Source organism: Bidens hawaiensis, unplaced genomic scaffold (genome assembly GCF_021521415.1).
Source record: "Bidens hawaiensis isolate Kalapana, Puna unplaced genomic scaffold, B.hawaiensis_p1.1 tig00000935_1, whole genome shotgun sequence".
NCBI lineage: Eukaryota > Viridiplantae > Streptophyta > Magnoliopsida > Asterales > Asteraceae > Bidens > Bidens hawaiensis.
In genome coordinates, this window is record NW_027491054.1 from 387,692 (window position 1) to 412,482 (window position 24,791).

Here is a 24,791-nt window from a genome sequence, read left to right on the forward strand (position 1 = left end):
CGGGTTTTTTTTTTTTATATATATAATATATGTTGTTACATTTAATACAAAACATTGGAAAAAAAATTGTTATCTAATTTTCTTACTATTTTGTAAACTTTTAAACATAGTTTTAGTATATAAAACAGTGAACTTACATGTTACAAGAAGCACAATTCAAATGTGAGAAAGAAATAAACAAATGTGAGAAAGAAGTAAACAAGGACACATGGAGTACTGATCAAGTATGTATATGAATACCGATAGTTACAACCAAAATAGTATAAATACAAAAATACAAAACCGCATGAATCAGAATGGCCATGGCACTTGTGTACATGTTCCCAAACTCGATCACCCTGGTTCGTGCTGGCATCTGGAATAGCAACCCTGGCGACAACAATATGAACATGGCCACTGCTACAACTGCCGGCCCCAAATCTATATGCAACGTGTTCATCATATCTACCTAACTAACCGGTTGATTGACCCTTTTATATATATATATATATAGAAGATAAGAGAGTTAAGTTGGTTTACTTAATGATGAAGGGAGATGAAGTCATGGTTTACAAGATAGGGTGGTGGGGGACTAGGTAACCTTTATCTTAAGACGTTGCTACCTTACCTTTTTCTCATCAGACTACAATAACATATGTCTTTTTTGGCATTGCTTTTGGTGTTCATCATCAGAATGTGGTAGACAATTCTTATAAAATTTAAAGTAATAAAGAAATTAAAAGTGCTCTATCATGTAGTTTGCAATCTACGGGTTTGATAATAAGGTGGAACGATATTAAGAATCGAACACGGTTGTTCGACACGTAGATATGATTCCTATTTTAAAACGTGTATCGTCTAACCAAACTCATTTTATTATTTCGTTCAAATTCTTCAGTTCACTCTCGTTCGAAACTCTCAGCCCAAAAATGTTTTTCAATCAATTGGCCGGTTTCCTAGTATGTAACATCATGTATATCGTATGATAGTGGTCAGTGGTCTCGATTGACAGAACCACTAAACCCATGTTAGGACGAGTATGCAATTGTTTTCTGCCAAAATTTTTTATTAAATATATAATCATTTGGGCTGCTTTATAGATACCTTTTTCGGTTGTGTATATCTAATTTTTAGGTCATAAATATGACAAATACAATGATTGAAATATTTTCACTTTTGTAATATGCATATATGCCCAAATAATTTGCTTTATATTTATATATTATATTATATTATATTATATTATATTATATGAGAAACTTTATATGCATTTTTTCAGGTGTGGTGAACAAACTTTTTCTAACACTTTTATAAATATATGTAATAACAAATACAGAAAGAGGGTTAACATAATGATAAGTGGGGAAGGGACGTATATAAGGGTAACTTTTAAAAGTTTCAAATCAGAAAACAAACTCACCCCTCACATGTGGATACCTAGTTTGCCAAATTACAATTTAAGGCAAATATTTGCAAACATATATGTTTTGAAAAGATAAATGTTTAATTAATTATTATTATTACATATAAATACCGTTAATTCTTTACCATTTTATTCACTTAAATCTTCCATCATTTTTATTCACTCAAACCTTCACCATCTTTATTCACTCAAACGCTCAATGACTAATTTCTCAAATATGATCTCGGATATCCATACCGTCTAATGATTCTGAAAACGACATATTTTCAAATGATAGTAGCATACAATTTTTCAAAGATCTCATCGAGCAAGCCGAAGAGAAATACATGACATCATCGAGCATTCCTAAAAGGAAGGCACAGCAACATCATCATCAAGCAATATAACTGGCCAAATGATCATTTAGTTTAAATTTTCGTTTTTTAATTTTTTTAGTTTGAATTGTTGTATTTTACTTTTCCGGTTTTCAGACACGTTATATTTTTAATTTTAATGATATTTTAATTTTAATTACATTTAATTATTTTATATATTTTAAATTACAAAAAAACACAAAATGTTCTAGGGTACTTGTGGGTAGGTGCCGCCGGTGATTTTGTGGTTTGTGGGTATATGAGGGTAGAAATGAGATGGTTGTGCAGGGATTAACCGGTGCATGGGTAAATACCCATGAGTGTCCATCCCCTCTAATACAAGCTACATTGACAGGTAAGCATAGTCACAACTTTTTGAAGGGTCATCAAACCCGTATATAATGTTACCTACATGTATAGGTTCAGTATTTGAATCGGACTTAAAAACTCAAAGTTTGATTCGAATTTAATAATAGCAGGATTCGATTATAAAAAAGAAACTGGCATTGAATTAAAATTCAATTTCAAGTTCAATAATCATCACCGACCATCAGCGGCTGACCTCATCACTGATGCCGCCATCTCAAGCGGCATGAATCCTGTCATTGCCACTAGGGCTTAATCGGCTGACCATATTCGAATACACGACATGAACCTACACGAATTTAACAGATATCATGTATGGTCTTAACAGGTTTCGTATACTAAGCAGGTAGACACAAATCGACCTTTTAATTTTTGTGTCTAAACGGGTAAAATACTCGTTTACCTTTTAAGTAGAAATTAGTACGTGATTAGATTTTTTTATAAATAAAAATATATAATAATAATAATAATATAATATGTTATATATCCTAAATTATTAATCCTAAATTTTTATACCAACCAATTGAACATGGCACATATCATTCTAATCCAACATCAACCAGATGGCGCACAAACCCTTTTCCGATCATCCCTCTCCGAATCTCTGGTAGTTCGGTGGTTTCCCTCCACATCTCCGGTAGTCGCAGCCCTTCAATTATTCAGTCTGCATATTTGATTCTCTGGCAGTTCGGCCTCCTCGTAGTTGGAGCGACACCACCGGTATTAACATGTTCGTGTCTTATCGTGTATACCTGGTATTAGCAAGTTTGTGTTTGAATTTGGGATGCAGGTACATGATAAGTTTTCATGCCGTGTACATGTATACATGTTTCGTGCGTTCATGTCCTATTGTGTTCGTGTATACACGATATGCCAGCCCCCTAATTGACACCACGTACACACAGTGACGGACCCAATAAAACTTTTCATAGGGGGGGGGGGAGTTTTAGGTGTCGTTTGTCAATTGCTATATGATAATTTTTTCATTCTGGGTCGGGTCTGAATTCTTTCCAAATTTGGGTTGATCAGTGTCTAGCGATCGAAAGGTGTCTCACGAGTCATGTCTAGCGATCGGTTTTCTGCAACGATTCGTTTACAACTTCTTACAACCTTCTTTTCTTTTCTTTTCTTTATATAAGGTTTAAATTATGGCCAAGGACAAGGTTTAACATTTAGACAATGGGCCTAAGAATTAAATCAATTATGTGTTAACATTTAGATATAGTCATTGGGCATACGAGTTAACATTTGGACTTAATTATAGAAATTATCTTAGAAATTAGTGTTTGATGTAAATAAAACTACATATATTTTAGGCATCAAATAATCTCTAAAATATCATCTTTTAATATAATATTTTGTATAAATAATTATTTATTATGTTATTTTTTATTTTTAAATGTATTCCAGCTTCAAACGAAGAAACGAGTGTATACACGAAGAAACGATAAAGAAATTATGTATCAGTCAGTCTAACACGCCCCTATGCTTCAGTGATCACGCTCCCATGGTCACCTTTTCAAGATAAGGCAAAATTCTATGAATCAAACATGGGGCCGTTCCTCATGGACCACGCTCTTATGTTTAACTTTCCAAGAAAGGACAAAGATCAGAGATCAAAACACGGGGCCGTGCCTCACCTAGCTAGCCCCATGTGGTCACCTTGCCCAACTAAGACAAAAATACAAGGATCTAACAGCCAAAAGATGGGGTGGTGCCCCATGTACGACGCCCCGTGCTAAGTCATGATAGGTACAATCTCACAAGCATTAATTGCACATGCAAAATGATCCACCAGGCCTTGCCCATCCAACATGGGGTCATGCCCGGCTTTCCAGACAGCCATAAATAGACTGCATGTCTTATTGCATTCGGTGTTCTTGGAAAGGGTTTTGGACGGGATTATCACTTAAAATGTAAGACCCCAAAACCCAGGAGTCCTAAAGTTGGTCATCATATCCAAATATTTATAAGTAACGTCAAAAATAGTTTCAATTTATTAAAAACGAGTCTAGAGTTACATGTAGCGGAAAAATGTTCAAGTACAAAACCTAAAACCAGGGAATATGTCCAAAAACCAAATTTTAAATATGTCTAGTAATAAAAGAAAAGAAAACAGCTTGCTTTATTAATTTCTTCGATTAGATATGTCTTCAACCATCCAGGTAGCCTCAAGCACGTCCAAGTGGTAATTTCCACTTCTCAACATGAAAATTCAATCTAACATATATGCAAAAGTCAGCAACGCTGAGTGAGTTCTGGTTTTTTAAACTGTATTTGAAACTTAATAATTTGGCAATCATTTCCTAAAACAACTTTCATAATATTATCATAACATAACATAAGGTAATACAAAGGTTCGTAAGGGTCCATCATTTGCCCCAAGGACATATCAAACACCAAGTCATGATATGTTAGGGGACTCTATGTGTTTTGCCTCGATCAAGGACTCTATAAGTTTGCCTCAAGAAGAGGACTCTATGAAATTGCCTCGCGGAGAGGACTCTATGGGTTGACCCGGCCCATGAATAACCATAAGCGTACATCCTCATAGAACATCCTTACCCATACATTAAATCATGCGTAAAACATGTACTAAAAAATCGAACGTAAACTATAACGTGAATCACCCATGCTTGTAGTAAGTTGTTTTCGTGTTGATGTGTAAAAGAATTAGACACAATATATACACACACACACACACATAAATTTCTATGTTTGTAAAGCATATATATTAGCCCAAGGAAAAGGGTAAAACGTTTAAAAGTGGGCTCGTAGAACTCATCTTAGCGAAGTACACAGAAATATCTAAGAGCTACCGGATTTTTGAAACCGCAAACACTAAAACGAGTTCAATATCCTATAGAAAAAAATCTTCATAATCAATAACTCTAAACATCCCCTAAGTTAGCCATCAATACGTGTGTCAGCTAGGTCTCGACGCGCCCGTTTACAATCTTATAACATGGGTCGGTTGATACCCGAACATCGGGTGACTCTAGTTTAGCATTATTAATTGATGTTCCGACGTACGGTTCTCTATAGTCCCAACATTTTAACAATTTTTTTAACTTATTATTTATTATAAAAAACATGATTATATTGTGATGTCATTATTTAGAGCATCAACTATTCAAATATAAATAGTTGGTTTTTCTTTTTTTTTAGACAAGAAATTCAACAATTAAACAAGTGACTCATGCTACCAAAGTTAGGTCGACAATACATGCATGCAATTTTAGCCAAGGCATAACCCATTCGAGCACGGTTACTCGTTGCATGTGAACTCCCCATTCCCGGTTCTACAACAGTGAGCATGACGGATCGTACACGACTAGGTTCATCAAGGTGATTAGGATCATAAAATAAAAAAAAACGGTGATAACTGTTGCAGCCATCGGGAGAGTTCATGCCTACCCTTCGTTCTCGTCATTTATTCGGGCCACTCAACTGTTAAAGTTTATGCACACAAAACACACGGTTTCTTGTAAAGAATGCAACAAATAAGAACGTACCGAAACGGCGAAACCTAACAGGAGAATAACTAAGAAGCCGAGTTCCAATCGTCACGGGAGCGATCGACCAGATCGGGAAGGAGGTGGCGGTATAGTTTGAGAGGATCGCCAAAAAACTCTTATGTATGAGGAAGTCGACGCCCTACCGATGGCCAAGAGGGAAGGTGAGCTCGACGGTCTTAGCTTTCACGTCGGCCGTCGGCACGAGCAGGTACTAGTTCCCAAAGTTAAATGAGTTTTAAGAACTCATGGCCAGGAGGTTTAAAAGGTAGGTTAAATGAGAAAATTTTACATAGAGGCCCCTAGAGTTCTCAAGATGAATGTCTTGTTCACAAAGTTATAATATCAAGACTCATTTAGTTACAATTAGTACCATGCGATTACTAGTTAACTATTTCTCCATTGACTTATAAACTTCATAACATTTGGACACCCGAAAGTGGGGCGTTACATAAAAACACTCACCTTATAATTAAATTGAAGATCGATCAAGGATTTTGAAGGCTTGGAAGCATCCATCATCTTTCTTGAAAAATACATCAATAAATTGGTTAGATTGTTCTAGTTTTAATCATGCATTTGATAGCTTCATCTTCTTTATGTTTATCGTGCTCACTATGTGTTAAACTTTCATTTACCATCAAAATTTATGATGAAACTTAACTCTATTTGATGATTGTATTGAATATGTGATTTAGTTTTGGTGAAGTAATGGTTGTTTTGCAATTATCTTCTGATGAAACATGTTTTATCACCTTAAACCACTAATTCAAGAATGATGACTAATATCTTTAAAATAAACTTTTATAATCATTCATAATTCACTCATGCTCTTGGAGACTGGAAATGATAAAAAGAAAATCTTGATATTTATCAAAACATGTTTCCTTGTGTTGGACTTTGAAAAGATGAGATACATGCTTTGATTAATTTCCCAAGTGTTGGTAATTCTAAAATAAGATTGTTAAGTATGATTGATTAGGTTGCCATGCTCGATAAAGAAGTCATATTTTAAAGAAATGTGTAATTATAATCTACTTAAATCAACCAATGGGGATTATGTGAATAAATTATAGTTCCCTAAAAGTTGTTAGGATTAGTGTTTGAGAAATCGAAGGCATTCCTAATCTTTATACTTCACTAAAACTACTTGCTTAATTAAATTGGCATTTTCATGGTAGACATGAAGTTATGCTACGCCTTAGCTAAACAATTACGGTTAATTTATTAACAAAGATTTGTTATCAGAAATATGTCGTGTCCTTGGATCGATACTTGGTTCTTACCAATACTATTCTACATATGCAATAGGTACGCTTGCCTATTTGTGTGTGGTTTAGCGTTAGTAGAAATCATTTTTATAAATTAAAACATGATCTTGAAGGAAGATTCATCAACAAATTGGTTAGATTGTTCTAATTTAATCATGTATTTGTCATATTCATCTTCTTTTATGTTCATTATCGTACTCATAATGAGCTAAACTTCTAATTACCATCTAAATCTATGATGAAACTTAACTCCACTTGATGATTATATTGAATATGTAATTTAGTTTTTGTAAAATAATGAGTATTTTGCAATTATCCTTTGATGAAACATGTTTTTTCACCTTAATCCATTAATTCAAGATTGATGATTAATATCTTTAAAACAAACTTTTATAATCATTCATGATTCACTCATGTTCTTGGAGGCTAGGAATGGAAAAAAGAAGATCTTGATATTTTATCAAAAACATGTTTCCTTGTACTGGACTTTGAAAAGATGAGATACATGCTATGATCATTTTCTCTAGTTTTGGTAATTCTAAAACAAGATTGTTAAGTACGATTGATTAGGTTGTCATGCAAGTTAAAGAAATCATATGTTAAAAGAGTGTGTAATTATAATCTACTTAAATCAATCAAATAGGGTTGTATGACTAAACTATGATTCCCTAAAAGTTGTTAGGATTGGTGTTTGAGAAATCAAAGTCAATATAAATCTTTATACTTCACTAAAACTACTTGCTTAATTAAATTGATATTATTAGGGTAGACATAAAGTTATGCATTCTACTTTCTTTTATGTTATAGGGTAATTGGCTTAGGAATGAGGGATTGTTCTATCTTATATTCTTAGAGCAAGTTAATCACATATTCATAATATTAATACTCAAAGAGGAGTTATGTAGATTCTTGACTTAGATGGTAACATTTACATATTGATTTTTTCGTCTATAATCTATCTACTTGCCTACTATACTTTACTTTAAATTAACAAAGATTTCGTTTAAAAACAACCTTAAATGATTATTACTTCCAGTTAATTTACAAACAAAGATTTATTATTAGAAATATTCTGTGTCCGTAGATCGATACTTGGTTCTTACCCATACTACACTACATATACGATATGTGAACTTGCCTATTTGTGTGTGGTTTAGTTAAGATAATAATCATTTTTATAAATTTAAAACTCGACTTCGTGGGAAGCAAAACATTTTGAAAAACTAACAACTTTTCTACCATTACGCACGCAACATCACTAGGCATGTATGGCTCCTTTCCCGCTGCGGCCGTGCCCGATGAAGTCCGGGAAAAGCCTAAAAACCTAAGTGTTGCAACACAAATAAAGCATCTCGATCTTCAATATTTGGTTCATGACACTCTCCTACCACCATAATGTAACATTTCGAGTTTTCTAAACCGCATTCGTTTACGTTTAACCCGACCCGAAACATTTTTGGATCTTTATTATTTTTGAAAATCAAATATTTATGAGTAATTAAGTTTCCTTATGTTCACTTTAAGCCCTCATACTTTAGATAATGTTTAATCCATGTTTATTGCATAAAAAGATCAATAATTAACCTTTTATCAAACCACAAGGACTAAAAGTGTCAAAAACCAAAGTATTCCCTTTAGGCACCAAGGGAGCCACGCGACGGGGCTACCCTCCCTAGTCCGTGCCGCGCAGTGGCCACCTGTGCAGATGTTCGATTTACATTCCTAGTTCGTTTTTGGCCCGAAATCGCTTATTTTAGGCATAAATCGAGTGAATTAAGGTTCAAGAAAACTAATATAACTAAAATAGATGTCCATATACATAACCCCTTGTATAAGAACAAAATATACTAATTATATTATTGATTTGATCATTAAAACTCTATTCGGTTTCCTAAACGAGTAAACATGCTTAATATGGTTCGTTTTAGTGTTTCCTATATAAACAACTCTTATTCACATACCATAAACTTTATCCTAACTCTAGAGAGAGCCTCCAACCTTCACCTACCTCCAACCTTCATCATCTTCTTCGGTTTTGATTTATTGTTGAAGATACGAGCTTGATCGTTTGACTTTGCTTTCGTGTGGACCATTGACTCATCGTTTCTGTTGATCCTTTCACTTTCTGGGTAAGTTGTAAACATAGAAATAGTTCATTAACATTCCCTAGTCAATAACCTTCAATCAATTTCGATGGTTGAAGGGTGTTGACTGGTCAGTTCGTTTAAAACTCGATAAAGGGCAAAATAGTCAACTAGTTTGACTTAACTTTTTCTCGTACTTCTGGTCAGATTCAACTTTTATTCTCGAAACGAAATTTTAAGGCTACTAAGCAAAACCCGACTTCCGACTCGCTGTTCGGATTCTGGTTGGTACGAGCTCGCTTAAATCTTAAATATAACATAACTTGAGTTCTAAACATCCGTTTGGGATGATTCCAGCGGCAACAAGTTCGTTTTTACTGATATTATCATATCTCAAAATTCCAGATTATGAATTGTTTATATTGTTTGACATGTAGTGGACGACTCGCTTATTCGTTAACTCGCTTATTCGTATTTATATTCGCTTGTCATTAATCTAAGGTGAGTTTTGTCATTCCACTATTTTTCTCAATTTTCACAATGTTTTGGCGACATATGGGTATATCATATCTTATTATATATACATACATACACACACACACACACACACACACACACACACATATATATATATGGGCGGTTAATGTACACTAATACCCTATCGTACATTAGGTACGCGATAATCCATAACGTACAATTCAACACGATTAAATTATTAGATACATTAATACGATACTATACGGCGGTTATCAAAAGGGTAATTCCGTCTAGAACGTACAAGTATACTCCCCCAAATCTAGTCTTTCAATTCCCCAAATCCGGCAATCAAAACCTAAACCCCCGTTCCGAACGGCAATCAAAACCTACTAATTTGCAGATCGATATCAAACTAATTGAGTTAATTATCTAACCCTAAAAATGTTTGTTACCTGCAAATAAAACATGCAAATAAAGCATAATGTTTTATCAAAACGTATTAAAAAAAATCAATTTTATTTCGAAGCAGAACGTATTAAAAGAACGTTTTATCAAAACGTATTAAAAAAAATCAATTTTAGAGTGTATAGTGAAATTGATAAAAACGTTACACCCTTCTTCCTTAACACATTATAATGGCTTAAACGTTCCTTCACACATTAGAACAAATGAAAAATAAGAACGTATTATTAAAACCTTTTATCTAATAAACCAGAACAAATGAAACAAATGGAAAACAAGGGTATTAAAACAATTTTTGAGTATATAAAACTTAAAGGTTTAAAACGTATTAACAGAACGTTTAAAGGTTTAAAGATAATACGTTCTGTTAATACGCTTTAAACCTTTAAACGTTAAGCTAAAACGTTTTTTGCTTTAAACGTTCAATGTCAAAAACCCATCATCCAGAACTCAAAATTGATTGATTGAAACTTCAAATTGATGATTAATTGAATCAATTTCAAAGATTAACCGATCAATTGGCTTCAATTTCAATTCAACTAAACAAACCTGTGACGAGTTTTGCGTTTTTTTGATGAGTTCGTTGTCGACGACGATGATGGTGACGAAGAGTGTTGATGGCGCCGGCGAGCGGAGGTGAAGGAGGTGTGCTGATGTCGGCAACTGGTGGTGGAGACGGAATGAGGGAGAGGGACGAGCATATGAGTGTAATTGTGATATTGGGTTTTGAAAATCTAATGGTCGGAAGTGTCGCGTACGTAATGTACGATAAAGGATTATTATATTTTATCCTTTATCTATATATATATATATATAACAATATAAAACGTGTAATTGTGTGTGATTAATCAAATATACTTGTTATGTGCTTACTTGTTTATGTGTGCATTCATGCTTGGAGAGGTCCCGCATATCCCCATGTATTGGGTTCTCATATTATTGACCTACGCCCGATTCACTTAGCAATGGTCTTATTAATATTTGCTCATGGTTGATTTATCGGCGCCCGATTCTCTTAGCAATGGTTTAATCAACAACTTATTTGCTCATGGTTTGTTTTCATTACCTCATTTTTTACGTTTTGCATATTTCTCTTATTTATTATATTAACATTATTTTATTACAAAACTTGTGATAAACTCACTCAATATGTGTTGTTGACAAACTCTGTTTTCTACGCATATGCAAGTTGCTATTGAATTGAAGTTGAAGTATGGACACTTAGAAAGACCTTAGGGTTTTAATGAAGAAAAACATGAATTTAAATTTGTTATATATAATTGTTTGAATTGTTTTGCTATATTTGAATATTGTGTGTATAATTGAAATAAAATAATTAAATAGATATTATCACAATTATATTATGTTAGTATATTCGAGTTGTGAGCTATCAGACCACTCCCCAGCATTTCCGTCTTAGGTTGGAATCTGACAGATTGGTATCAGATATGAAGGTTATAAGATAGGTCGTCAGAAATTTTCCTAGTCATATGTAGGACTCTATACGTGCTTATCTAATCTGCCTTATGTGCTATTTAATTGTTTACAGCTTAATTAGATTAATTATTTTATTGTATTGTATCGTATTTATTTATTGCACGCACGCACACACGAATTCCGAGGTTACGCCTCACTTTCAAAATATTTTTAAATCCTCTTAGTTTTGGTAGATTGTTTTTTATTGTGGGAAATTCCTTAAGAATTCCCATGGGCGTATGACAAATGTCGTACAACCGTAACTTTAAGTGGTACACGTAACCTTAGTGACACTGCATATAACCTTAGTGATGTAAGCAAGGTATAAACACCAAAAGCACATAGTACAAGTGACAGTGCATAATTTCACTTATAAATGTTATATTATAAATTAAGAAATCAAAACAAGCAGCAACAATGTATCAATCCCTCAAATCTTCCATCAACCAGTTGGATTTATGGACCAGTTCGGGTAAGTCAATCGGCCAACCGGGTTATGACCCGTGAGAGTTACACCGTAGGGTAACGAACAAATCACCCGCTTAAGTTAGTTAACTGCTTAAGATACATACTAGAATTTTCATTTACTAAAGATTGTTCTTTGATAAGTGTCAACCGCTATCGCGTAACTGCCAGCTATAAAAGGCATTGGTTGGGAATAATTTGAAATATGGAGTTTTATCCTCAGTATTAATGGTCTAGCTATCAGCTGTAGGCGTTGATCAATGACTCAGCTAAACCATTTTGCGTGTGTACGTGAGCAGTAGGGTGTTCAACAACAATCCCCACAGACATGCAATAATCATTGAAAGCATGCGATGTAAATTCTCCTGCATTATCAAGCCTTACTCTTTTAATGGTATAATCGGGAAAATGTGCACGCAATTTGATAATTTTAGCAAGAAATTTGGCAAAAGCGACATTACGAGTCGATAATAAAGAGACATAAGTCCATCGGCTGGATTCGTCTATTAAGACCATGAAGTATCTAAATGGTTCACAGGGTGGATGAATTGGTCCACATATGCCACCTTGAATTCTTTCAAGAAACATCGGTGACTCTTTATCAACTTTTAATGGCGAAGGCCTTGTAATTAATTTCCCAAGAGAACAAGATGTACATTGAGGCATTTTATCTATTTTGTGGATCTTTTGATCTTTCGATGGATGCCCATGTGTATTTTCAATGATCCTTTTCATCATTGTTGATCCTGGATGGCCTGATTTGTCATGCCATAAGTTTACGATACTAGAATCACAACAGTTTTCTTTGACTGCCATATGTGCTTGAGGCACATTTATATATATGTATAATGCAAACCAGAATGAAGCATTGGTAGTCTTTCCAATATATGACTTTTCTTTACAATATGTAAATATTTTTCATTATCAATAGTCCTTCACTGGGTATCATATCCATTATGATATATATTCTTGAAACTCAACAAATTTCTGGTTGATTTTTGGGAAACTAAAGCATTTTATACTAAAAACCTTATACCATTTGGTAATTCTAAATTAGCTTTTTCCCACTCCTTCTGCTATGTCTGAAGGACCTGATATTGTTTTAATATTTCCCCTTGTTGGTTTTAATTTGTAAAAATATTTTTGAGATTTTAGGATAGTATGTGTAGCACCACTTTTTGCATGAAAGGAAATATAATTAAACATAGTTAAGACATAAACGTGAAAAGAAATACATAATTATCATTATGATTTAACAATATCACTTCCAGGGTTCTGATTCATTGATAAAGTCTGAGGTATTCAACTCACTATTGATATCATCAACGATTCACTTCCTTTTCCTTCCCCCTCATAGATGCTTGATATAATTCACATGGATGTGAAGGTGTTCGACAAGTCTTTGCCCAATGATTTGTAGTTCCACATCTAAAACATGAGCCTCCATCATTCTGGGACGTACCAGCATCATTTTTAAACTTGTTTTGCTGGTTAACGTGGTAATTATTAGCTCTTTGACTACTACCATGACAACGACCGTGTCCACGTCCACGATTATTATTCCATTTAAATGAGTGGTAGTGTCCACTAAAATGGGATTTATTGAAATAGTTTTGGCCACGCCCACGGCATCGTCCACGGCCTTGTTCCAATTTACTTCCAGAATTCTTATGATCATTATTATAAGTAATATTTGCTTCTGGTATGGCTAATGATTCTGTAGGACGAGCTTGATGGTTTTTTATTAATAGTTCATTATTTTTCTCTACTATAATGAGATTTTTATTCAGATCAGAGTATGTTTGAAATTTTTGTAACCGTAATTGTTGTTGCAAAATTATATTTGATGCGTGAAAATTAGAGTAAGTTTTCTCTAACTTATCTCCCTCAAACATAATTTGTCCACAAAAATCAAGCCTTGAACATATATTTAATAGAGCATAAGTGTAATCATTCACTTTTTTAAACTCTTGGAAACTTAGATTGTTCCATTCAGCTCTAGCAGTAAGGAGTAATGAATCCCTTTGATGATCAAATCTGCTTTTAAATTATTTCCATAAAACACTTGGATTATCATAATTAAAATACTCCAACTAAAGTAATTCATCGACGTGTTTATGGATAAAGACATCAGCTGTTGCTCTATTTTGTTCATCCAATGTATTGTTTTCATTAATGGCGTCTAACACATCCATTGATTTGAGATGTCTTTTAGGATTTGCTGTCCATGACATATAGTTCTCTCCAGAACTTTTGAGAGTCAAAAATTCAAGCTTTGCAATATTCATCATTTTATTACTAAACACAAATAATATTAGGATTACATACTTATTAAAAATTGAAAGAAAATATAAAGGTAGAGCTATAAATAGATAAAGGATAAAGAAAAGATCAAACTCCTTAACTGGGAGATTACAAACTAAGAACAATAAGATTATCATCATTATGGTGGCTAACATCAAAACTGGGTGAAACATCTTTCAAAAATATTATCTTGGGTATTCCTAAGAAGAAAAGTTTTGTATTTGTGAAAAAATTGAGATTGATAATTGATTATTTGTAGTGAAAAATTTTATAACTGTTTATAACGGCTATATGGCTGTTTTATCAACAGTTTTATATATATATATATATATATATATATATATAGGATCAGGATCATGTGAGAACTTTTTGAAAATTGAGAACTATGAGAACCATTTTGAATCACAAAAAACCCAAAAATAAAAAAAATCATAAAACAAAAAAAAACACAAAAATAAAAAAAGTAAAACAACCAAAGTTCTTATTTATCAGCCCGGTTTCTAAATAAAAAAAAACCGTAAAATTTTTTTTTTCGGTTTAGCTAAATTATGCATATATGTATAATATGTACACACATATTTTTTTCCTATACACATATGTATATTTTAAGGTAAATGATAATGTACATATGTGTACATTACGTAACTAGAGATTAAATGAAAGCATACATATGTGTATAGGTATAATACGAATTAAAAAGAAAAAAAAATCGGTTTTTTTATTATACATATATGTATAATATGTACATACATGTTTTTTCCTATACACATATGTATAATTTAAGGTAAATAATAATGTACATATGTGTACATTACGTAACTAGAGATTAAATGAAAGTATACATATGTGTATAGGTATCATACGAATTAAAAAGAAAAAAAAATTCGGTTTTTTTTTATGAAACCGGAATGAATTATAAGAATTTTGGTTTTTTTACTTTTTAAAAATTTTTGTTTTATAATTTTTTAAATATATTTTTAGAAGTTTTTTTTAGTGTTCCAAAATGGTTCTCAAATTACTCAATTTGCCAATGGTTCTCTTAAGATCCTTACCGTATATATATATATATATATATATATATATATATATATTTAAATTATTTTTTTAAATAATAGAATAAATGAGATAAAAATTATAATCTATTAAATAAAATGTAAAATTAATAATAATAATAATAATGAACTTGTTAACATACATAAATAATCGTTAGTACATGAATAAAATTTAGTGTGCATAAATAAAGGTTAGAGAGATATTAAGTAAAGGTTATAGAGTTATCAGTTTCATAATTAATAAAAGTTTATATTAAGATGTCTTTTATATTTGTTTTGTTTATCATTATAATTATCCTTTATTTTTTAATAATTATTAGCGATGTGTTTACCTTGTTTATGATTGATATCTTTTTACTTGGTTGATTTTCTTGATTAAGACACAAGCGAGTCGTGCTGATAACGTGTTATAATTTAACCACTTAATTATAACAAGATTATTGTTGTTCTTTTGCTTTGAATATATAAATAATAAACAAAGAGAATAGGAAGTAGGTAATAAAATAAAATTCTGTAACTTTTAATGTGATCTTTACTTGTTATAATACATGGTATTTATAATACCAAAACAACTATTTACACATAGTATTAAGAGAATAAAGGCATATGATTTGTGAAAAAATGGGGTCATACAAAAATCATGGATAAATCGTAACATTATCGTTATTGTTTCTATTATTAATACCATCCTTTAAAAGGATAGACATTTTCATCTTATAGACGACACCTTGTTCACCACATAAGCGTCCACCATGGCATGCCACACAACTACTTCACCACGAGTCAACAACACAACCTTGCTGGTCATGACCCACCACCATGAAACCTCAAACTGTAGATCATGCAACCAAATAGGAACTAAAAATACATATAAAATTATATTTCATTAATTTATATTCGTTTTTTTAACAACATTAGTATTATAAAATCAGTTAAAACCATTAACGAAACTAATGAACAAATTATAACCATTCCACCTAGACGTGTAAATTTTTGAATTTGAATAGACACTTTAAAAGTTACGTAGTTGAATATACGACTTCAAATATGTTTCACTATGTTCTAACCTTCAAATTTTACTTATATGATCGACATACTTTAAGATAGATTCGCTAATATAACACTTCTATATATTACAATAAAGTGTGTAACGAATTGAATCAACAATGAAAATACACTGTATCAACACAAGGTGAAATTCGTTCATATAGCCTGAGACCGGCTAGGTTTGTTGATTACCATCATGGTCTCTTTTGAAAGCCAAGTTTGATACTAAGTACCAACCAATATTAAAAGTTCTTACTTTATATATATATATATATATATATATATATATAGGGTTAGATTATAATAGGAAGTAATAACACATTTGTTGACTTTCTCTCTCCACATGCAAGACACATGCCAAATTCCCCCATCATTTTAAAACGTCCATAACTTTTTTTTACGATGTTTTTATTGAAAAACAAATTCACCATATTAACAAGTGTCTTTTTATCTTTTATACGAGTACCATATTTTAATATAAAATTAAAAAAAAAGTTAGTAGGTTTTTTACAAATTGTGTTTTACAAAATTGTGATACAATCGTATTTTTCATTGTGTTTTTTCCATTGTGTTATTTACATTGTGTTATACAATTGTGTTTTTTATTGTGTTTTTATCATTGTGTTATTTTTTCATAGTGTATTTTTCCATTGTGCTTTTTTCATTGTCTTTTTCATAGTGTTTTTTCGGACTTTTCCGCCGAGGTGGTGGCGGTGGGTGACGGTTGTGGTGGCGGTGGAGTGGTGGTGCTTATAAGAGATGAGTGAAGATGTAATTGGGTTTTATGTAAGTGGGTTTTTGAAATTAATTTAAGTGGGTTTTGAGATTAAAGTATGTGGGTTTTGATATTAAAGAATTAGAATAAAATACCCTGCTTCCTAGTATTCTTAGGAATATCAAACTTCTTATTTGAACCTAACCATATATATATATGTATATATATATATATGTATATATATATGTGTATATATATATATATAGTGTTAGGTTATAATAGGAAGTACACTTTTTATAGGAAGAACAAGAAGCAATCTTGTCAATTGATTTTGAATATGGAGGGTTGAGATTAGTTTATGGGGAAATCAAGTGTGAACACAAGGTAAAGGGCATAAAAGGAATAACACATTTGTTGACTTTCTTTCTTCACGTGCAAGGCACATGCCAAATCCCCCATCATTTTAAAACGTCCATAACTTTTTTTACGACGTTTTTATTGAAAAACAAATTCACCATAATAACGAGTGTCTTTTTATCTTTTATATGAGTATTATAGAGAGAGAGAGAGAGAATGAAAACCCTTTTGAGTTAAAAAAAACCTGTAAAAAGACCATGTAACATCGGGTTTTTTTTTTTTTACATATATAATATATGTTGTTACATTTAATACAAAACATTGGAAAAAAAATTGTTATCTAATTTTCTTACTATTTTGTAAACTTTTAAACATAGTTTTGGTATATAAAACAGTGAACTTACATGTTACAAGAAGCACAATTCAAATGTGAGAAAGAAATAAACAAATGTGAGAAAGAAGTAAACAAGGACACATGGAGTACTGATCAAGTATGTATATGAATACCGATAGTTACAACCAAAATAGTATAAATACAAAAATACAAAACCGCATGAATCAGAATGGCCATGGCACTTGTGTACATGTTCCCAAACTCGATCACCCTGGTTCGTGCTGGCATCTGGAATAGCAACCCTGGCGACAACAATATGAACATGCCCACTGCTACAACTGCCGGCCCCAAATCTATATGCAACGTTGAAGAAACACTAAGTGAACCCACAGGCAGATTATAGATAATCTGGGGGTTAAGTAATGTTTCCCACGGATGAGGTCCAGCAGAGAAGGTTGTTCTTCGGGGGACCTGCAAAACAGACACCGTAAGCTCGTCACTGAGAAGGGGGGGGGTTCCTCCTTGTGACCACCCTCCGGCGTGAGAATCAGACTAGATTGCTCTGAATATAAGTGTATATTAAGAGATTGCTAGATAAGATTGAGATATCAGATGATTTCTTTACCATTCCAAGGTGCTGGAGTATTTATAGCCGAAGGTAGGTTTCCAAGCAGGTACAGCCGGCTGAATAGTATTCCTGTTCTACCAACAGTGGACGTACGCACAGGCCATGCTGGTTGGTGGATAGGTTACGGCCAACAGTAATAAGGTCGGCTGTATACTGTTCCTTTACTGCCGGCTACGCACTGTTCCACCAACTGTAGGCTGCGCACGTCCCCTCGTAAGGGTTGGTGAGTAGGCAGCGGCTAATAGTGACAAACAGTACTAGAGGGTGCTCCTCCTCGTATTGTTGTCGGTGAGCTGTCACCCTGTGATTAGTTCATGGGCTGCTCTGGTCAAATTGTCTGTTCCGCCCATACCTTAGTAGGTATAGTACGAAAAGACCTTCCAGAAGCATACGGACTGGCTCATTTAGGCGGGAGTATTCCCGCCTTGCTCATTCCTTCATGTGACTACTGAAGTAACGAATGCCTTGTGCGTGTAGCCTTGCTGTTAGTGCGGGTAGCCTTCCCTGATGGTTTGTATCCGCAACTGCGGGAACAGGCGGGGTACTTCACCATTGGGAGGCTTTCCCTGCGGGTACAGCTGGCGTACTGCGCGTAAGGTTCTTTGAGCATGGTGGGTCCTGCTATAGCAGTTGGTCATTGCGCAGACGTCCCTGTTCAAGGTGAGTCTTGCGGGTCCAACTGGGCTCTGCTGGGACCTACCTCTTCAAGTCCCCCCAGTCCAATGTTCTTCTCATGAATTATTAATAAGTGAGGTGAACTTTTGGACTTAACAAGGGGTTTTGAAAAGGGTTTAGTTTTTCGGTTTTCCGTGGTGATTCATCCCGCGGTTTTCCTGATGTCACGCAGAAATTCCCGACTTTTCTGCTTGATCTTTGGGTGTGAAGCGGGTAGGTTTGTAACCTCCTCGCACGTCAGGAGCGTTGAGCCCTACTTGTGTGGATTCTCCGTGGGGTTTTGGTAGCTTTCAACATACTGATCAATTACGCTAAAACCACCAATCCCATCATGGAGTTTCGAACAATATAGTTCTCGACGTTCCCGTCATGCGGGGATGTTATTCCCGTTCCCGCCAGCATGGCCCATTAGATCCTTCTTGGTTTGAATTCCCTGCAGAGTGCTAAGTATGTGAAGGGTTTTGCCTTGACACTGTACCCACACTTGTCTTACGGTTACTTTACTTCCAAGGTATTCCTTGCGTCAATTCCCTGCGGGTGCTAAGTATGTGAAGGGTTTTGCCTTAACACTGTACCCGCATCCGTCTTACGGTTACTTGGTTGCCGAGGAATTCTTGGCTTCAATTCCTTGCAGGTGCTAAGTTTGTGAAGGGTTTTGCCTTGACACTGTACCCGCACCTGTCTTACAGTTACTTGGTTGCCAAGGTAAGGGGTATTTTCCCGCTTACTTTTGAATCTTTTTTTGAATTTTGAATTTTGAAATTCGAAGAGTTGGTGGAAAGAAGAACAGTCCAAAACTCTGAAACGTCGTGCGACGGTTTCTTCTGACTGTGTCAGGACGTGCAGGAAGTTATGGTGACGTGACAGTACATGGTCATTCCAGACGCTTTTTCAGGCGCGTGGGCGCGATTTTTCGGGCGCGTGGCCGCGAAATTAATGGTATGCGTCCTGTCAACAGCTGTTGCCAGCCTGCTTTTTGCCACGTGTCATAGTTTCATTGCACCTTCGCTTTCTCTCTCTTCCGCATTAATTTCATCGCATTAATTGCGATTAGTATATAAAGGGGGAGAGGGTTCTTTGTAATCCACACTTTCATTCTTCTCTTCATCTTCTTTACGATTTCCGGCGAATACTCACCTTTTCAGGCAAGCATTCTCCCGAAATCGTTTTCTCCTTTTCTTCACAAGATGTCGTCTCGTGATGTTGAATCCACAGCCGATGACAAGAGTACTGCTGGCGAATGCCAGTGTGCTCTGCCTGGCGATCTGTACCGGTATGTCGTCAGGAAGTTCATGCTCGAGTCTCTCGAGCCTGAGTTTCCTGAACCCCATCATACTGTGTACGATGCCCCCAGAGGCAAGATCGGGGTTTATGCAGCATTCTTTGTTTATGGGAATCTTAGGTTCCCATTGACAAAGTTTGTTTACCGTGTCCTTAAGAGGCACGGTGTTCATTTGACCGAGTTGCACCCCATGGCGATCGCTAAGATTCGCCACTTTGAGTGGGTGTGCCGGATACTGGGCATTGAGCCCTATGTTGACCGCCTGATGACCTTCTACACTTGGAGGTGCATCCAGGGGTGGTACACGTTGACAACCCGGATTAAGGGTTTAAAGATCTGCGCGACCGAGCGCAGTCTTCGCTCGTGGAAGCGGGAGTTCTTTTTCATATCCGCTCGCGCCATCCCCATTGCCATGAAATTCAGGAACGGGCAAGCACTTCCCAGCCTTCACGCCTCCAGCTACCAGGAAGCGGAATGGTTTGCGAAGATATCTCGGGTCCAATCTCCGGTTTACCGGTTTACGGAGTCCGGGATGGTGATGCTGGGGATGAGCCGGGTGTGGAAGGAGGCTGATGCGCGCAAGATTCCGATCGTCCTCGAATACGGTTCGAACTCTGTTCCTTACGGTATGCCTTTTTCCCTTTTGTTGATTTTGAATTTCGTCTAACTTTTTCTTGTTTATTTCAGAGGGGAACGACTTGCAGTCGCTCCTGAACCCGCGGGAGGCTGACGGTCCCGCACGGATGGGTACTCGCGCTCTAGATGAGAACGAGTTGCCCATCCTAGATCAAACGGCGGATCGGTTCGTGGAGGTCTATCCGCTAGGCCATGAGATCCTTAGTGCCCGTCGGCCAGGTAAGGCGCTCTTCGCCCCTCGACCCCTCAATGCTGAAACCTCTGCTGGAATTCCTCTAATCGTATGTTCTGATGAGGAATCCGCAGATGGTCCTTCGTAGGTGCGGAAGAAGAAGGCTGCCGGCGGGAAGGGGAAGGAGAAGGCCTCCACTGCCGATCCAGCGCCTCGGTCTGATTCGGAGACCGAGAGCGAAGAGGTGGCGGAGAATCCCGGTGGTGATAAGACCACAGCTCCGGAGGTTGCGACTGTCACCTCCGGAGAGCCAAAGAAGACGACGGTGACCGGCGCAAAGAGGCCGGCTCCATCGGGTCCGTCCCCGCCTCTTCGTACCTTTAGGCTCAAGAAAACCCGTAAGTACAACTTTTCTTTAGCTTTTATCTTCATAGCTTAATTTGTTAACACTTTTCTTCTTTACGCAGGCGTGGATGTTGGCGCATTCCAGGGTGAAGCGCCGAGTAGTATCTCTCCGCCAATGACGGTAGGCTTGGTCAGCCTACCTGAGGCGTCGACCCAGGCGCCTGCGCCTGCTTCCGCTGGTTCAGTTGCTCACTCCTTTGAGCCAACTGTTCCAGCCGAGATGACGTCACCGCCGGCTGTAAGGGCGATTTTTACAGCATCCTTCACCGAGCCGGCGGTTACTATTGCTGCGGATTCCGCGGCAGCGACCGCGGCGGCGACCACGGCGGCTGCTACCATGCCCCCGCCATCGGCAACGACGGCCGGTCCATCAGGTACGCATGGGGCTTTCCGCCAATCTTTGCCACCTTCCCATCTGCCTGACCTCTTGGATGGATTTCCTTTGGGTTCAGGTGATGGGTTCGGCGGCTATCGGCCTGTTATTGACCCTACAGGTGCGTAGGGTTCTTCTGGCCCATTTTATACATATATATTTTATCATCTTTTCCTAACTGCTTTGTGTTTTTTGCAGTGTCGGATTCCAATGAAGTGTATGTTCCACGATGGAACATTCGCCGAGGAACAACCCTTCGCACCCCTGTGGAGTGCGTGGAATGGGCTCGTCACGCTGCTCCCAGTGGTGCGTTTGGGGAAGCCATGGCTAGCTACCAGGAGGGTAGACTAACCAATGAGCTTCGGGTTCTCCTGGCCCGGATGCAGCCGCGCGTCGAGCTGCTTTGTCGTGAAAACGACAAGTTAAAAGCAGCTCGCCTCAAGGAAGTAGCTCAGGCGCGGGCTGTCCGGGAGGAGAACCAAAAACTTGCCGCAATGGCTGCGGAGAAGGAGAAGGCCTTCAAGGCCCTCGAGGTTGAAGTTCAGGCTCGACTCGAGGCCCGTTCCAAGGCTGCCCAAGCTGTTAATGAACAGCTTCGGGTGGCTAAGGAAACTGCGAGGAACGCAACCGAGAGGGCCACCAAGGCTGAAGCTGTTGCTGAGCCTCTGCGAGTGGAGAATGAAGAACTTAAAGCCAAATTAGAGGCTCTCCAGCAGGCTCATGATGCCTTGGCAATGGAAGACGCCAAAAAGCTCCAGGAGATCTTGGACCAGAGGGGGGTGCTTGACCATACTGAGCGGAAGCTAAAGGGCGTCGAAGAGGCTGCGGCTAAAGAAGTGTTGCTTGCCAACCTTAACAAGAGTGAAGCCGAACGCGCCCGTAACGAAGCTCAAGCTGCCCTCCAAGAAGCTCTGGCTGCCAAGGAATGGCTTCTTCGAGAAGCGTTGTCTCAGGTAAACTTTCATGTCTTTACGCTCTTCTTTGTAAATAGAAAGGGTGTTGACACTTGTATATCTTCTTATGTAGGTTGTGCATCGGGTCTTCTCAGAGACATCTTACGACGATGCTATGAGCGCAGCCCTCAACGCTTCTCACGAGGATGGGGAACGGGCCGGCTTCCTGCTTGGTCTAGGGTTCGTTGAGAAAGGCGTCCCGCCTTCCAACTTCCCTTTGTATAATGTGGATACTGAAGCTGCTTATGACCAAGCAGTGAACCAGTATGCTGCCTTCCCGCATCCGGTGGTGGAGAAGGTGAATGAAGTTGCTGCTGCTGATGATGGGCTAGCTATCCTTAAGGCTTTCCTTGAACAGCTACGCTCTACTGACGGCGCTGGTCCAAGTGGAAGTGGCCCTGAAGCCTGATCCTGAAGATCCCTTCCCGCTGCTAGGATAGATTTAGTTTGTATAGATTTACTTTCTTGTAGGCGGGTAGTTACCCGGCCCTTCTTGTAACGAATATTTATGAAATATAAATCTTTGTGCGGCTAAGACCGCTTCTTTCATTGGATTCCTTGCTTTATAAACGTTATGGCTTGCATACTTTAGTTTAAATTAGCAATTTTCCAAGTGTTTAGAATAAGTTAACCTTTGAACGTGGTAGATAGGTGTGAAGTTTTGCTTCCTCTTCCGTGATTGTGCGGGTAGGACCGTCACTTGCACGTAGTAGGATGGCTAAACTGTACCATCTGACCTGCGTGTAGGTTTTCCTCACCTTTTGAGGATAAGTTAACCTTTGAACGTGGTAGATAATTGGTGTGAGGTTTTGCTTCCTCTTTCGTGATTGTGCGGGTAGGACCGTCACTTGCACTTAGTAGGATGGCTAAACTTTACCCATATCTGACCTGCGTGTAGGTTTTCCTCATCCTTTTTTAGGATAACCTTTGAACGTGGTAGATGATAGGTTGAAGTTTTGCTTCCTTGTTCGTGATTGTGCGGGTAAGACCGTCACTTGCACTTACAAGGATGGCTAAACTTTACTTACATCTGACCTGCGTGTAGGTTTTCCTTATTTTTAGCGTTGTGTTTATGCGGGTTTTGCCGCCTTCCACACGTAACGACTTACTTCTTCCCCATTTATGCGGTGAATACCGGCACCAGTGTGGGAAGTTCATAAGTATAAAGGTAAAGTTAACACATTATGAAAGGAGAATTATTTCCATTAGAAGTGGCTCTAGGCCTTTTCTTTACAAGTTTTGGAATTGATCTACATATAACATTTGCGTAATTGAGCTCCATTCCATGTTCTTGGGATGGGAGTGCCATCGAGCCTTTCGAGCCGGTATGCGCCCTTTCCCAGGACTTCTTTGATAATGTATGGCCCTTCCCAGACCGGGGCCAGCTTTCCTGGGCGCTCTTGGTTTGAAGCCTCGTTGTTACGCAGTATGTAGTCTCCTACATTGAAGTTGCAGAGTTTTACCCGCGTGTTGTAGTACTTTTGCATTTGTCGCTTGTAGTTCTCTTCACGCACTGCGGCTAAGTCTCTGCGTTCCTCGGTCAGCATAAGATCCAACCGTCTTTCCGCATCATTGTCTTCTGGCTGAATCAAGATCCTTGGTGAGGGTAAACCAATTTCGACCGGGACCATGGCTTCCGTGCCATAAGTGAGGCTGAACGGGGTTTCTCCCGTACTGGCCTTCTTCAGCGTTCTGTTTGCCCAAAGGACGTGCGGAAGCTCGTCCACCCAGCCGGATCTGTGTTCCAAGAGTCTTTTCTTGATGCCTTCGACGATGCTCTTGTTTGCTCTTTCCACCTCACCATTACCTTGCGGGTGTGCCACTGAGGTAAAGGTGTGGGTGATTTGAAGTTCTTTCAGCCACTGTTGTAGCTTCTTGTCAGCAAAGTTGGTGCCGTTATCGCTCACCAAATTCTGTGGAAGTCCAAAACGACAAATAATAAATTCCCAAATAAATTTTTTGATATGTTTTGCGGTTGTTTGGGCTA

The 24,791-nt window shown here is 37.1% G+C and overlaps 1 protein-coding gene across 1 annotated transcript; it reads right to left on the reverse strand.

The window, feature by feature from the left end:
- Positions 1 to 206: 206 nt before the first annotated feature.
- LOC143548376 (uncharacterized) lies at positions 207 to 957 on the reverse strand. The gene has a single exon (XM_077039566.1). It carries the CDS (start codon positions 440 to 442, stop codon positions 221 to 223), a length of 222 nt encoding a protein of 73 aa, XP_076895681.1. The 5' UTR covers positions 443 to 957; the 3' UTR covers positions 207 to 220.
- Positions 958 to 24,791: the final 23,834 nt, after the last annotated feature.